General features: G+C 41.9%; 1 protein-coding gene across 2 annotated transcripts in view; it reads right to left on the bottom strand.

Annotated features, from left to right (window-relative positions):
• Window positions 1-16,427, bottom strand: part of Ly75 (lymphocyte antigen 75) — a 129,033-nt gene that overhangs the window by 40,386 nt on the left and 72,220 nt on the right. The window contains exons 29-35 of one of the 2 annotated variants that reach the window (XM_051166114.1): window positions 15,478-15,672; window positions 13,662-13,888; window positions 11,664-11,832; window positions 7,691-7,840; window positions 4,800-4,922; window positions 2,929-3,096; window positions 230-708 (exon numbers count right to left, since the gene is read on the bottom strand). In XM_051166114.1, coding sequence (XP_051022071.1) covers window positions 530-708; window positions 2,929-3,096; window positions 4,800-4,922; window positions 7,691-7,840; window positions 11,664-11,832; window positions 13,662-13,888; window positions 15,478-15,672 — 1,211 coding nt within the window. In that variant the 3' untranslated portion in view covers window positions 230-529. Of the gene's footprint in view, window positions 1-229; window positions 709-2,928; window positions 3,097-4,799; window positions 4,923-7,690; window positions 7,841-11,663; window positions 11,833-13,661; window positions 13,889-15,477; window positions 15,673-16,427 lie in introns of those variants that run through there. The other variant, XM_051166113.1, reaches the window with a different exon arrangement.

The following is a 16,427-nucleotide window of genomic DNA, read 5'->3' as shown; positions in this document are numbered from 1 at the left end:
GTACTGATCGTTTTAATTTTCTTTGAAGCTGTTAAAATGCCATTATAATATGTGCATATCTACTGAGCAACTGCATTCTTCTTCTTTTTTTTTTTTTTTTCCGAGAGAGGGTTTCTCTGCATAGCCTTGGCTGTCCTGAACTCACTTTGTAGACCAGGCTGCCCTCGAACCCACAGTGATCCACCTGCCTCTGTCTCCCAAGTGGTGGGATTAAAGGCGTGCACCACCAATGCTCGGCTGAGCAACCGCGTTCTTATAGAGAAAAATTCACATTAGTTAAATTTATCCCCCTGTAAACAATTTGAACGTCCATTTTGGCTTTAAGTCCTCTCTGCTCTGGCAATGGCAGTAATTAGCATGGCCACTAGCTGGTTAACTGATCCTGTGCAGCAGCTGAGCAACTCAGCAACTGAAAACTGTCCCTAAGACTTCTACTTTGAAACGGAGTCAACACTGATTGTGGGACAACGTTAAGCGGCTTGCCTTGCTTCTGGGACGTTGGTGCCAGTGAACAAACTCGTAGAAGAAGTTAGTCATGGAAAGAAGGTAGCATCACCTCATCTTCATTGGCTCCATGCTCATACCGGACTGAGGAGAAGCCTGTCCAGCGGAAATGAGCTCTTTGCAAGAAGAACCAAATCAGTCCGCTGATGAGCGCTAAGACACCGAGCACCGCGAAAAAAACAGCTATGCCTCTGTAATCCGGGCCTGGAATGTAGACAGCGAGGCATTGTGAGAGAAATACAACAGTCACTCTTGTTTCTGATTGTTTTCAGTAAACTGTGTGTAAGACACAAAGCCCTGCAAAAATTAAAGACTGTTTCGTAGTCTTGACAGGTTCTCAAACCCACCATTAAACACTCAACCGCTTTCTTTCTCTTAAATATACGTGGTTTTCTTTATATCAAAATTCTTTTCATTCCTGATTTTTCTTCCAAAGAAATCAAAGCATTTGCCATTATTTCTTTCTTACTCACAACCTTTCTTAGGCGAGCAGCTAACATATATTGCTGTACTTTCCACCCATTCCCTTAATGGGCTTGGACATGCTAGGCAAGCACCCACCAAACTACATCCTTACCACTCACTCAGGATTTCAAATGGCGTCCCTCATGTATTCGCCTGCAGACTGGACATTCCCAAAAAGATTTCCATACTCCCAACTCAAAATGGCCAAGACCAGAATAATTTTTCTGTAAGTTTTATCATGCCAGTGCTGTCTTTTCTCCCCGACATGCACCAGTTGGTTTCCACTCCACTAGAAAAACAGCCAGGACTTCTTGACAGCTGTCTGCAGCCCTACTGTAGGCCTCTCTGCCTGCCTCCAACCCAGCTCTTCTTTGAGTTTCTTTGAGTTTCAGCTGCTCAGTCGGCCACTGGCTCCTCTCTGCTATGCCTGGCTCCCAGCCTGCTCAGTTCTGAGTTTAGCCGCAGCACCTCCACTAGCAGACACCCTCCTCCTAGGGAGTATATATAATAACCACCCACCTGGTTTTCACTGCGTGGGGTTTCTAACTTCTTGCCACTTCCTTCTCTTAAAACCAAAACCCAAGCAAACCCGAAACCAAACCAAACTGAAACAAAAACTTGGCCTGCTGGTCACTGATGCTTCTTCCTCACTAGAAACTCTGTGGTAACATGCCCAGGACCTGCCTTGTTCAGGCGCACGTCAGGACGCAGAACGTGCACCATAGGGGGTTTTCCCAACACACATACACGTGCTTACCATCACCGCAATCGGAGTTTTATCTTTAATATTTATATACCCAAAATGGAAGCTAATGCTAGTTGTTTTAAAATGTTACTGTAAAAGGTTTAGAGTTTTTCTCCATAAATGAAGCTTGATAACACTTTTATGGTTTTTTAAAACTAATATATTCAATTCATGACAAAGTTAAAGTTCAAATTGTAGTTTCATACAGATGGCATGAGCATTTTAAGGAGTTACATCTAGTTTTAGATTATCTTAAACTTCTTTCTGGCCAGCTGTACTGGCATATGCCTTTAATCCCGGCCCTTGGGAGGCAGAGGCAGGCAAATCTCTGAGTTCAAGGACAGCCTGGTCTATAGAGGGAAATTTCATGACAGTCAGGGCTACATAGTGAGACCCTGCCTCAAAACAAACAAACAAACAAACAAAAAACCAAACACAAACACAAAAGTAAAATTCATTATGAAAGTTTTATGGGACCCAAAAGAACATAGCAAATGAGCTGTGGTGGTTTGAATGAGGAATCTGCCCCAAAGGCTCATGTGTTTGGACACGTGGTCTCAGTTTGTGCCTGTTTGGGAAAGTTATGTAGGTGGCGCCTTGCTGGAGGAAGTATTCCACAGGGGGAAGGCTTTGAGGAGTTATAGTCTTTCCCCACTTCCATCCTCTCCTTGCTTCCTGGGTGTGACCAGAAATGTGACAGCCAACTTCCTGCTCCTGCTGCCCTGCCTGCCCTGTGAAGGAGAGCCTTGCTTCCATAAGTGGCTTCCACAAGCAACAAGAGGAAACTAGCCGTAACCAATGTGCTGGCCACAAAAGTAGACCTTTAAGCTTTCACACAGGGAAACGGTAAAATAAAATGCATCGTAAGGGCATTCTCAAAGAAATTTCCTCCCCAATTCTCTGGCTACATCCATTTTTAGTTAGGACAGACTTACATAGAATTTGGCTGCTTCACAGTTTCATTTGGGAATTCTGAATGTATTATAGAGAATTGCTGACTTAATGAGGGTTTGAGATTTGCTTTATAAATACTTGAGATTACGTGGGAAAAAAAACCAAGTACACAGACACACTATTTATTTATTGGCAGTTTTGACTGAACCTAGGGTCTCATGCTCACTAAGTAAGGGCTACTAGAGCCACAAGAACATCCCCACATTTATGTCTCGCCCTGTTTAGTTCAGTATTCCCTTAAGGACAGGTTGCATACTTACTCAGAGGGACTTTGCAGACGACTCTTGCATAGCCACGTGAGCATTCAACTTTTTCCCAGGTTTCATTTGAAGCTACTAAAATGCTACATTTTCCACCACCGTTCTTACTTTTATTTTCCCATTTGACAAATGTCACATCTAATCCGTCTAACCAACTCCAAGACTGATCTGAAAACAAACAATAAATGCAGTTATATTCATTGTGACTAATTACAAAGCTAGAAAAAACATGAGGTCCAAATAACTAATTTTCTTAGGATGGTGTCATTTTATAGCAGTGATTCTCAACCTGTGGGTTGAGGGGGAGGAAGTCACATATCAGATATCCTGCATATCAGATATTTACATTATGACTCATAACAGTAGTAAGATTACAGTTATAAAATAGCCACGAAATAATTTTATGGTTGGGAGGGGTCACCACAACATGAGGAACTGTGTTAAAGGGTCTCAGCATTAGAAAGGTTAAGAACCACTGTTTTATACGATGCTATTATTCTAAAATAAAACCCATGTCTCATTTAGTAAAATGTCTCATTTAGTAAAATGCGTGCCACAAAGATTTGAGCCTGATCCCTTAGAGCCATGTAAAGAAACTGGGTGCCGTGGCCCAACGCCCATAAAGCCAGCACTGGTAAGAGACAGAGAGGCGGATCCTTGGACTTCATTTACCAGCCTTTCTAGCTGACCCAGTGAGCGCTCGGTTCAGTGAAAAATTCTATCTCAAAGAACGTGGAGAGCAACCGAGAAAGATACCTGATGTTGACCCCTGCCCTACACCCCTGCCTACACATCATGCATACACGTGTGCATGCACACTCACATGTGCACTCATAAATAAAGTGGAGAGAAATCCAAGAAACTCCCCAGCATTGACCTCTAGCCTTTACAATACGAGGACACACATGCACGCACACATGAATATGTACACATACAATGACATTTATTAAAAATAAGCAAAAGCCTTTAAGCCTTTAGCCACAGTCGCCACAGGTGAGATGACCTATGTGGCTAGTAACTGCTGTTCTAGGCAATGAGAAATAGAATATTTTCAGTTTTATAAAGATATATTTTTATTATTTTAAATTATGTGTAGGTGTGTGTTTCTGTGTAAGTGAGAGCAAGTGTCTATGGATACAGATCCTTGGGAACTGGAGTTTCAGACAGTTGTGAGCCACCTGATATGGGTGTTTGGAAAAAAAACCTGGGGTCCTCTGGAAGAGCAGCAAGTGCTCTTAGCCACAAAGCCATTTCTCTAGCCCCCATTTTTATTGTTATAGAGTGTTTTATTAGACAGTGATAGATGTGTTTTGATAAAGGTACAGAATGCTTGATTGTACATTTATTGTGCAATAAATACATTTGCAGAGATCAGCATCCTCCATTCTTTAAGAAAAACTATCATAAAACTATGCTGATAGGAGAGGAAAGAACTAAGGGGGTGCAGGGTTCCCCCACCCCATTTTTGTTTTTCAGCAGTGTGATAAATGTATAAACACCATTTACAATTCATTAGGACAGCCTGTATTGAAACCATTCATTTTTTGAAAATTACTTGATATTTTAGAGTTGACATTTACTTTAATTATTTAATATTCAATTTTTACCTAAAGCGTGAAACAAATTATCAAATTTATCTACTTAATTCATTATTAATTCTAGACTCATCTTTCAAACCCTGTATCTGTTCTTTACTGAGATTTAACTAATCTTGTTTGAGAAAATCAATCAAACAAACAAAAACCAAACCATCACTGGTAAGACTTAATTTTGAACTATGGTAAAACTGTCCAGAGTGTCAGAATACAGGTGTGGGCCGCCATGGGCTACTTTAGAACTGTGCACACTGTCCACACAAATGTGCCACTTACCGAGTGAAAGTTGAGATAATCCAAGCCAAACTCTCATAGTGATGTTATAATTCTCCCTTATCAACCTGCTCACAAATTTATTCTCATTTTCATTTGCTATGGTGACAACAGTTGCAGAATGATCTGTTGAAAGAAAACGAATTGTACTTAACTAACTCCGTGTAAAGCAAGTGATTTATTCTGAACTAACCCATTTGGAGAAAAGCAAACAAATAAACAAACAAACGTATATTGTGAACAAGACCATTGAGAAATTCAAGCTTCATTCAGAGACTATCTTTAAACTTTAAATCAAAAATTAAAGGTGCTTCCACAAATAATAGTTCCAAAGAAGTTAGAAATATTTTAAATTTTTAACATTTACATTTAAAAAAATTCCATACTTAAAATAAACATGTATCTGGCAAAACTTTTTGGTTCTGGAAGTACCAAATCGGTGAGGCCTTTGCGTTTGGTCAGCTGATGTAATAACTGGGGATCATGACCACACAAATATAACACCACCAGCTGGGCATGGTTTTGATCCCAGCACTCACAGAGAGGGAGAGCTAGGAGGATCCTGTGAGTTCAAGGCCAGCCTGGTCTACAAAGTGAGCCCAGGACAGTCAAGGCTACACAGAGAAACCCTCTCTCTAGAAAAAGTATATGCCATCTACATATTTTTAGGACTTGCCTCAATTTTTTTTTTTTTTTTTTTTTTTTTTTGTGGAACTTAGATTTAAACTTGCTTCTGCTCTAAATATGCCTGGCTTGGGATCTGAGGGAGCACTTGCCCTCCTCCTACAGGATCTCACACAGTAGTGTGGTTGGTCATAACCATCATACGTTCCTCAAAATGATATGCCAGTGACGGAGTGAATATTATTTAAGCGTGATGTATCCTAAACACATACAGAAAACGGAGTTGTATGCGATGTCAGATGGAATAAAGATAAATAACCAGTGGGCTCATAAATCCATCCTAAAGGGAAAGAAAGTGTTTAATGTAACACAGCCTAGGGGATAACGGCAAAGCTATTATCACTTTTTGCAGAGAAGGAAACTGTCAGGGCTATGAAATCAATTTCTTTGGAAATCTTTGAAAGAAGAACGAGGGGCTGAAGAGATGGCTCAGTGGTTAAGAGCACTGTCTGCTCTTCCAGAGGTCCTGAGTTCAATTCCCAGCAACCACATGGTGGCTCACAACCAGCTATAATGTGATCTGACGCCCTCTTCTGGCCTGCAGGTGTACATGCAGATAGACTGTTGTATACACAATACATAAATAAATCTTTAAAAAAAAAAAAAAAAAAAAGAAAGAAAGAAGAACGAGTCTGAGGTCCCCATGTTCAGGGCACCGGGCTGCAGGTGCCTACTTTATGCCACCTCATTCCTTCCCGGAATGCCCCAAATGTCCCAGACTCCCAAATACTGTCTCCACTGTCACTGCTCTCTGAGGAGGAGAATTCTGTGCCCTCTGTGGCATCACTTAGGTAGTGCATGTGCAAGTTGGGACGTGGACCTGGCTGTCAGCCTCAAAGCTTAGATGCTTTACCTGTCCTGTCCACACGCCACAGTTACAATGGTTCCGATGCTCTCCCTCAGGAGGGAGCAGCGCACCACATATGCAAACGCCTAGATATACCTTATAAAAGTTTCCATTGTGTACGAACATGTACAACACACCAAGGTTCCCACACCAAGGTTCCCGTGACGCAGTTAAGCAGTAACTAAAAATGCTCTCTAATCAGCCACCACCTCCACGACGCCTAGCAAAATAAACGAGCTAAATGCCATCTGCCTGGCTGCATAGCTACTCAAGGAAGAAATGAAATAGTTTCGATTTTTGAAATAACTACAGGTGGCTTTCTTAGCAGTCATTTCATGTTTTGAGTGAAGGCCGTGATTGGGTGCCTTGTCGGAGGCACTCAATTACTGCTGCTTTTTTTTTTTTTCCAGAAATGGCTAAATCTGGACACTAAAATCCTGACCCTTATTTGGGTTCTTAGGGTGTTGGGCAGTCTTATTCGGAGTGGATGGGGATCTCACACTCAGCTGAGTTTATTACCCTCTTCAGCCTCAGGCTAACATTAAAAACTCAGTAATAGACTATGGAGTAGATTATATTTTGTCTAACTCTCTTTTCTAAGCCTCTCAAAGTATATTTAAAGTTGTTTTATTTGTTATCACTTCTACTTAATATGAATAGATCACATCATTTTTACTTCTTTCTATTTTTACTTTCAATATGTTTACTCTCACTTTGATATTTATTTGTTTTTAAGCTTTTACCCATGTGTATGTAAACCTGGTCTCATGTAGTCCCACCAGGCTAGAACTATGTTGCTGAGATGACCTTTAATTTTTGATTCTCCTGCCTCCAAGACCTCCTAAGTGTTGGGATTATAGGCATGTGCCACCAGCTCGTATATGTGGCCCTGGGTGTTAGTGGGTATATGCAAGACAAGCATAGCTCTGGCAATTGAGCTTCCTCAGTCAACACCAATAATTTTTAATGACTATTGCAATATTCCATTGGGATCTTATGCACAAAACACTTAGCTATTTCCCTACTACCGGACAATAAGGTAATAATGGTACTATAAAATAAAAATGCTTTTAAAACACTTTCTAGGGCTGGAGAGATGGCTCAGTGGTTAAGAGCATTGTCTTCTCTTCCAGAGGTCCTGAGTTCAATTCCCAGCAACTACATTGTGGCTCATAGCCATCTATAATGAGGTCTGGTGCCCTCTTCTGGTATGCAGGCATATATATATAAAATAAATACATAAATCTTAAAAAATATACTTTCCAAGATATGGTAATCCCCCCATTATTTTCTTAAGGGAAAAACAAAGGCTTTGATGAATTAGATTATTTAGTCAAAAGAAAACAAGTGAAGTTTAACTCACCGAGCTCTTGACACAATTGCCTGGCCTCCGAGAAGCTGTGCAATGCCTGGTCAGCTGAGTAACAGTGATCCCCATACTGGATCCATTGGGAACCATTCCTTTTTGCCATTGGACATTTTGATGAGTGTATATGAGAGGACAGCTCTTTGGCTATGAAAAATGTTAGACACAGCTGTGATAATGCGTAGAGAAAAGTAAATACTTCCGTCAAATCTCATTCAGTGTTCCCATATGAAACCCGTGCTTGCGCATAAGCAGTCTGCAGCCCTATACACACCCCATTGAAAGCCGCATTCTGGACCCTGCAGACACATGGTCCAGTTAGCTGTTTAGGATGCCACTTCAAAACCTTGATGGTAGATGAGGTAGGTGTTTCCCCTCGGGGATGGAGTTCACCCATTAGAACAAATAGACAGACAGACTGGGGAAGGAAGCAAATCCAGGCTTTGGGAGGTGTGTAAGTATTCTGAACAAAGAATTAAAATTCATTCCCTTGGCTACCCTTTTGTTGTGAAAACATGAACAAACATTTGTCTAGATACATAAAGATTACCCACAAGAAAAAAAGAGCAATTTGTAACCTTCTCTCAACCCAAAAGAGGTTATCTTTTCCAGCTATTAAACAGTCCTCTGGTCTGGACTTCACCTGCTTTGTGGTTTTAGCTGTGCTAAGCAGTGCCTATGAAGTGGAGGTTGGGTCCCGCAGGGCTCACAATTAGTTCCTTCTTAAGAGCACAGAACTAGAAAGGTGTTAAGTACAGATCATCTGATCAGATTTCCAGCCTTGTCCCAGGCGGTGATCTCAGCTTCTGTGCCATCTTAAAACTCTCTGTGATTTCTGCACAGCACTGGTGCGTGGGAGTTTTCATAGAAATTTCAGAAAAAAGAAAAAAAAAAAAAAAGAAAAGAAAAGGGCGCCGACATTGCCTCTGTCAAGAACCTTGGGTTGACTAGTTCCTTCTACTTCCGTCTTCTGTTAGAAGTCAGGATCAATCCTTTCAAATGTCAGTTGTTTGGCTCAGCCTCCTTAATGCTACCTATTTAAGCCCCCTTCACTCCCCAACATCCCCCACACCCATCAGTGTAACAGCTTGGGGTAGTGGGTGAGTTTCCCAACCCCTGTAACATTAAATTCCTTACTGGTGATGCTGGTTACCAGCAAGTTCTTGCCTTTACTATTTTGTGAATCTAAGCCCTATGATTCTAGGCTTAGCTGTGTGTTCCTTCAGTAGATGTGAAAGCGAGTTCAACCCCCAAGCCACCACACCACAGCACTACATCCAGTCTCTCTCTTTCTCTCTCTGTTAAAGATTTATTCATTTGTGTATTTGTCTATATAAGCACTCTATTTGCATGTATGACCACATGACAGAAGAAGGTATCAGCTTTCATTATAGGTGCTTGTGAGCCACCATGTGGTTGCTGGGAATTGAACTCAGGACCTCTGGACCAGCAACTAGTGCTCTATTCAGCCTCTTAGCATCTCACACTGGGAACCTTGTTGCTTTCTAGAACTGTCTGCAGCTAGGCTGCCTTGAGCTGCAGACATTCCTCTCCTCTCTGATCTATATGACGTTGTGTTTCCAATTCTTGCACTGTGTAAGTTTCTTATAGTCTTTTGGTCATTGTTTGGTGCTGGGAATCCAATACAGAGCCTCCCAAGAGTAAGATGAGCACTTTAACACCGAGCTACACTTCAGCCCCGTTGGATTCCTGCTCAGAGGAAAATATATTTTGAAACATTATCTCATGTAGCTCAGGCTGGTTCAAGATGACCTTGAACTTCTCATCCTCCTGAGTCCAGCATCCAAGTGCTAGGATTATAGGCATGTACCACCACATACAGACTGTGCTGGGACAGGACCTAGGCTTTTTATATGCTAGTTGAACAACCTGTGAACTTAGCAACAGTGCTACAGCCATAGTTTTTCCTACCAGAAAAAATATACAACATTCACTTTATCACCTTAACCTTTTTTTTTTTTTTTTTTTTTTTTGTCTTCTGGTTTATCTGGAAACGGGGCTTTGTTTCTGTAGATTAAGGCAGCCCCGGAACACACTGTGTAGCCCTGGCTGGCTCTGAACTCACTTTTGTTTACCTCCTGAGTACTGGGATTACAAGTGTGCACACACGAGCCTCATCTAGATCATGTTATAGTGTGCACCTGAGTGGCATTAAGCACATGCGTACTACAGCCAATGCTGCCACCAATCCACAGAATTTGTTTCGTATTGTAAAACTGAAACTCTCTACCCAAACTTCACCTTCTGTAGATTTTGACAGGCCAGCACTAGACATCCTGTTTCTGTGGACGTGAGAATTCTAGGTGCCATATCAAAGGAGAATTATGCAGCTTTTTCCTTTGATCGCCAGCTTCTTTTTTTTTTTAAATTTAAATTTAATTTTATTAATTTATTCAGATTACAACTCAATTGTTATCCCATCACTTGTATCCTCCCGTTCCTCCCTCCCTCATGCTTTCACCCTATTCCCCTCCCCTAGGTCTAAGACCGAGGGGGACCTCCTCCCCCACTATATGGTCATAGGCTATCAAGTCTCATCTTGGTAGCCTGCTTGTTCTTTCTCTGAGTGCCACCAGGCCTCCCCACCAAGGGGAGGTGGTCAAACATGGGGGACCAGGGTTCCTGTCAGAGTCAGTCCCTGCTCTCCACATAACTGTGGAGGATGTCCTGACCATTGGGTAGATCAGAGTAGGGGCTCGATGTTTACTATTGTATTGTCCTCGGTTAGTGCAGTAGTTTGAGCAGACCCCCCATCACCAGCTTCTTTTGTCAGTGTGTTGTCTTCAAGATTGAGCCACAGTGTGGCCTTTGTTAGGGTTTCCTCTCCTTTTAAGGTTGAGTAGCACTTTTGCCTGTACACAGGTACCAAATCCTACTTAGCCACTCATTTTTGGGGGGAAGATAGCTGGGTTCTCTCTGCCTTTGGCAGTTCTGAATGACGCTGCTACGAATGTGATTGTACAAATAGCCATTTGAGTGTCTGCTTTTAATTCTTCTCAGCCTAAAGCCAAAAGTGGGCCTGGGTCATATGGTAATATTATATTTGCATTGTGAACTACCATCCCCTTTTTCTGTAAAGCCTGTTTTCTTGGAGGCAGATACTTTTCTGTTTCTGTGTACTTTACTGTATGTCACATGTTCCAACAGTCTTTCTTAACGTTTCCTTTCCCTCTGTGCCTAAAAACTGAGAAGCTAGTTCTTGATGATGTCATTAAGGGCACACCATGGCCTTCGAGATCCATTTCTATGTAAAGCAAAAACCTTCAGATTTGCCAGGTGGTAGTGGCACATGCTTTTAATCCCAGCCCTTGGGAGGCAGAAGCAGGCAGTTCTCTGTGAGTTTGAGGCCACACTGGTCTACAGAGAGTTCCAGGACAGCCAAGGCTACATAAAGAAACCCTGTCTTGAAAAAAACAAAACAAGGCTCTAGATTATCTGGAACATTCCATAGAGATGGGAATGGTTTAAAGTAAGTAAGTACTTCTCAGAAACTTAGGTCAACAGAAGAACAGGTGTGTTCAGAGACTGAGAGGCCTAAGAGAACAGCAAGGGATCTAGACATGCAAGTACCCTTGGGTATTGTCCATTTTTATCATTTGGGCAACTGTTTGTTTGGACCATTGGTTTAATGACTTTGTGACAGCAATGAATGTGGGAACATGAAAAAAAAAAAAAAAAAAAAAAAAAAAAAAAAAAGAAAGAAAGAAAGAAAAACAAAAATCTTCAGATTCTAAGGTAAAATGTAACTGGCGAGAGAATGATGAATGTCCCTGAGAACAAGGACATATTCCCTGATGGGATATACCCCATTCACAAAATATCAGAAAGTGTTTTTATAGAATTTGTGGGCAAGCCTTATTTAAATCTATACAACTGTCCACTAAATAATGCTGTGCGTACACTATATCAAAATTTAGTAAATACGCAGTTATTCAAAACCAAGTCTTACGTTTTGTAGGCTTGTAACAAATTGCACCATCCTTAGCAGACTGGCATTTTTCATGTTTCCAAATTCCTTTCGGATATAAGACGACACAGTCTCCAGAGGACTCTGGGCTTTTCCATGGGATGTAGTTGAACGCACTGCCATCGGACCACTCGAAACTTGATTCACTTCCCTGTTGGAGAACAGTGTGGATACCCTGAGCTCAGATGTGACTTCAGAGAGAGCGTAGGAGGAATGCACACACTGTAGAAAGTGGAGGCTGACATCTGCTCACGAGTGTGGTAAGCTTAGACTTATCTATGACGTCAGAGATTTGCTTCTGATGCAGTAACTTGGAGCGTTTGCTGTCGCAGAACTTAAGCAAGACTTTACATTTAGAGACAGGGCCACTGTATTCTGTCTCTGGATTTATTAACTCAAAGACCAGATTTATGAAATACATGCAAATGGCTTCCAGTTACCCCTTCACTATAATTAAAGATTTAGAACTCCAACTATCATGCTGTTCTGAAAATTTTCGTATTGTTCTTAAAGATCATTGTATCCTCTTAAACACTGTTCTTTTCATTACTTGTGGTGCTGGGAATTGAACTCAGGGCTCACACATGCCAGGCAAGCACACTACCACTGAGCTGTGTCCTGTTTTCTGAGCTTCAGAGTTTTGTGGTTTGTGTTTGGCTGCATTACAGAGGCCATCACACAGCAGGGGCTACGAAAGGCAACTCTTCCCACAGAGACAGGTGTGAGGAGACTACTTTCAGTATTTGCTTGAATCTATAATCTTACTGCAACCATCTTTCTTTCCCTCCCTTTCTCCCTCTCACCTTCCCTCCATCCTTCCTTTCTTCTTTTTATTTTTACCATTTTTTTCTTTTGGTTTTTTGACACAGGGGTTCTCTGTGTAGCCTTGACTGTCCTGGACTTGCTTTTGTAGACCAGGCTGGCCTTGAACTCATGGAGATCCACCTGCCTCTGCCTCCCAAGTGCTGGATTAAAGGTGTGCACCATCACTCCCGGCCTTCACTATTCTTTTCTAAAGACTACTTAAAGAGGTCCACAACTCTCAATGGATGGCTATTTTTTTAAAAATGCCAGACATTATTAAAAGTACATATATATAGATATAGGATTCAAATGATGGAATCAAAGATCTGTTATCAACGCATTTATCTTTTTCAGCTAAATTTTTAAAAAAGAATTTCAAAAATTGAGTGCTGTATTTATGCCATTTCCAGCCCTGCCTATCCTCTCTCAAATCCAAGACCTTTTCATCCTAAAGGTCCTGACCAAAGTAAGAATTTTGGTTGCCTGTTATATGAATTTTTGTGTTAAAATATGAAAGAAATTATCAGCTGATTTTACCAACGAGGAAGTGGGACTGCAAAGTTTAAATAACTCATTAACTATCAGCTGTCGCAGAAATGACAGACATGCCATTGATACTGAAATTTAGGCTTTTCTAATTCTATGCTATTTACTTCATATGAGCTTTCCAAATGGTCCTTCCCAAACAAGCTACGGGGACTAAGGATGAAGCTCAGAGGTGGAGTGCAGAAGCTTCATCACTAGATCCATAACAAAAATAACTCCCCAATCAAAAAGACCAGCCAGGTCCGGCGGCTCACGGCTGTAATCCCAGCTCTCAGGGAGGCAGAGGCAGGCGGATCGTTGTGAATTCGATGCCAGCCTGGTCTACAAAGTGCGTCCAAGAGATCCAAGGCTACACTGAGAAACCCTGCCTCAAAAATTCAGAAGAAAGAAAGAGAGAGGGGAAGAAAGAAAGAGAGAAAGAAAGAAAAAGACTACAGGAGACGCAATTGTGTTCTTAACCCCCTGAACTCTTGGGATGGGCTGGCCATTTGCATTCTATAATTTTATTAAGTCAAGAAACCACTGGAAATGAACTCCCTGTTACATTTTGAGTTAGTATCTTATGCTAAAAACTCTCCAATTTTCAAAGCTACAGCCTTGGGAAATTTCTGGAAACAAGGTGAGACTTACATCATGACTCGAGAGCCCAACCCAGAGAGGGAATCCATCACGGTTCGCAACATCTTCCAGAAAGAGCTTCCCTTGTGGGTTGTGAACACTTGCCAAATGGCCCCCACTTTGAGAGCACGCGTTCAACGCTTCATACCACGTCACCTTCTTCTGAACAACAGTGTAGATGCCATCCTCATAGGGAATGAACTGTGGCAGTGTGCTGTTGTGTTCTTCCTTGTAGTCAACTGTAACAGCGAAAATAAAAGGGCTGGTAAGTTTAAATAGTTTCAAATAGATATTTTAGACAAAATGGCACAAGAAGTCAAATGCAAACTTTGTTTTTCCTATTTCCACAACACACTTAAAAAGGATCTTAACTTTTTCCCAGACAGGGTTTCTCTGTGTAGCTTTAGTTGTCCTGGACTCACTTTGTAGACCAAACAAACAAGAAGAAAACAAACAAAGCTGCTAATATAAGCCAGGCGTGGTAGTACACGCCTTTAATCCCAGGACTCGGGCGGCAGAGGCAGGTGGATCAGTGTGAGGTCGAGGCCAGCCTGGTCTACAGAGCGAGTCCAGGACAGCCAAGGCTACACAGAAAAACCCTGTTTTGAAAACAAAAACAAAAACAAAACAAAACAAAACAAGCTACTAATGTATGGCTGTACATGGAGAGAACAGTGAAGTTACTGGCTGAGAAAAAGATGTCCAATGAGAAAGAAAGGGGAAAGGTGAATGCTGGGAGAAGCTTAGACATTAGGAAGACAGGCTGGTGTAGACCATCTTAAATGCTTACAGGAACCCACAGTGACTGACAATTGGGGAACACTGGGGTGACAGGTCTCTAGCACAGTATTCTGCAGCACCTGGAGCAAAGATGGTCCACAAAGGTGTCACTACCATTGGACCTACATCGGCAGAGGGCTCAGGGCAGGCAGCTAGTAATAAAGTTTTTAGGCTGATAATAGTTTATACATAATTTACATCTCAAAATAGGTTTATTTAAGGATTAGACAAGATTATAAGATGCATTTTGCCTGGAATGTCAAAATTCTATTCATATTATATATATACATATATATATAATTTCTGTCTTTCAATCAAGAGCCACCTCCTAATTCTCAGAGCTCTTTGTTTACCAAATAACCTAAGACTTGCTTACAAAGGATAAAAAAGTTAATGCTGTCTCACCAGCAATGGTTCCCTGCTGGAGTTTGAGACCAGGACTGCAAGGACCAGGGCTTCTTTCTCTTTTGTAGCCTCTGGGGTTCCATGTGTGAGACTAAATGTGAAGGAAGCTCTCCAGACATACACGGTGTTACATGTATGCCACTAGTGGAACTGGTGGTCTTCCGATTCCCTGAGTGTGACTACATCTGCTCATACTTACTGCTGCAGTTTTGAATATGAAATGTCCCCGGCTGATGACACTGGGGAAGTTGTGGGACCTTCAGGAGGCAGAATCTCACTGGAAGACTGGGTCACTGGGGAGGCCTTATATTCCTGCTCTACTTCCTCCTTACTCTCCGTTTCATTGAGAGACTGAGTGACTGACACCCCAGGCCCCGCCCACACGGTGACTGACTGACACCCCAGGCCCCGCCCACACGGTGACTGACTGAGTGTGAGTGTGGCAGCGCAAGCGGCCAGCCTTCTGCTCCCGCCATCAGGCCCCGCCTCCGCGCCCGTGCTATGTCTTTCTCACCGTGATGGACCACATCCCCCTAGAACTGTAAATTCTGCCTCACAGTGTTGGGATTACAGAAGTGTGCCAGCGCACTCGGCTCTGTCAGGGATTTAATCGCAGCAACAGCAAAGCGACTAAGACTCTTACCCATCTCAATTTTACAAGCAAAAATGCTGTGCTGGTAAAAACGGAGTGTTTCTTCGACCACATTGAAGGGTTGAATATCCCAGAAGCCATCAGTACTGAGACCAGCCAGAAATTTGTGATTTTTCACAGCTGGTCTTCCCGTTCTCCAGTGCATGTAGGACAATGCCGTCTTATCGAGCCACGTCAAAGAATTGTCTAGGAGAGAAGCATTTTCCTATACTTAGAGATTACATCAAAACTTCACTTTCAATGTCAGTATTTCAAATCACTGATTCACTTGGAGTAAAGAGATTACGTGTCAACAGCTGGCTGCACCAAGGTCGCAGGAGCAATCCATGCGTATCTTGTTCTTGCTTGCTGTATGTGGCTTTCTTGAGGTCACTGTGTTTCCTAGACACCTTTTCCTTCCCCCACACTTATCAACATAACACACAGTGCTGTCTGTATTCCTTTAGTACCTGGAAAAGAGGCTCATTTCTCTCTAGGCTTGAAGTATCTGTTATTTATTGTTTCAGTTACTTCTAGTCATGGCCTCCATATTGAAATGTCAAATTTGGCTTTAAGACCTCAAACACTTTGAATATCCTATACATGTATATATATATATACATATTAAAGATTTATTTGTTATTTATACAGTATTTTGCCCGCCACAGGAAGGCACTGGATCTCATTACAGATGGTCGTTGGCCATTATGTGGTTGCTGGGAATTGAACTTGGGACCTTTGGAAGAGCCGATGGTGCTCTTAACCTCTGCGCCATCTCTCAGGCTCCTTCTATACATATTCTAAAGTAACTCAAAAAAGTAATTTCTAGGTATAAATTAAGTCAGTAAGAATTAGACTTAAGGGCTGGAGAGATGGCTCAGCGGTTAAGAGCATTGGCTGCTCTTCTAGAGGTCATGAGTTCAATTCCCAGCAACCACATGGTGGCTCACAACTATCTATAA

The sequence above is a fragment of the Acomys russatus genome, chromosome 24 (assembly GCF_903995435.1).
Source record: "Acomys russatus chromosome 24, mAcoRus1.1, whole genome shotgun sequence".
In the NCBI taxonomy this organism is placed as follows: Eukaryota; Metazoa; Chordata; class Mammalia; order Rodentia; family Muridae; genus Acomys; species Acomys russatus.
Note: the sequence above shows the minus strand (reverse complement) of the source record. Positions and strands in the feature narration are given on the sequence as shown.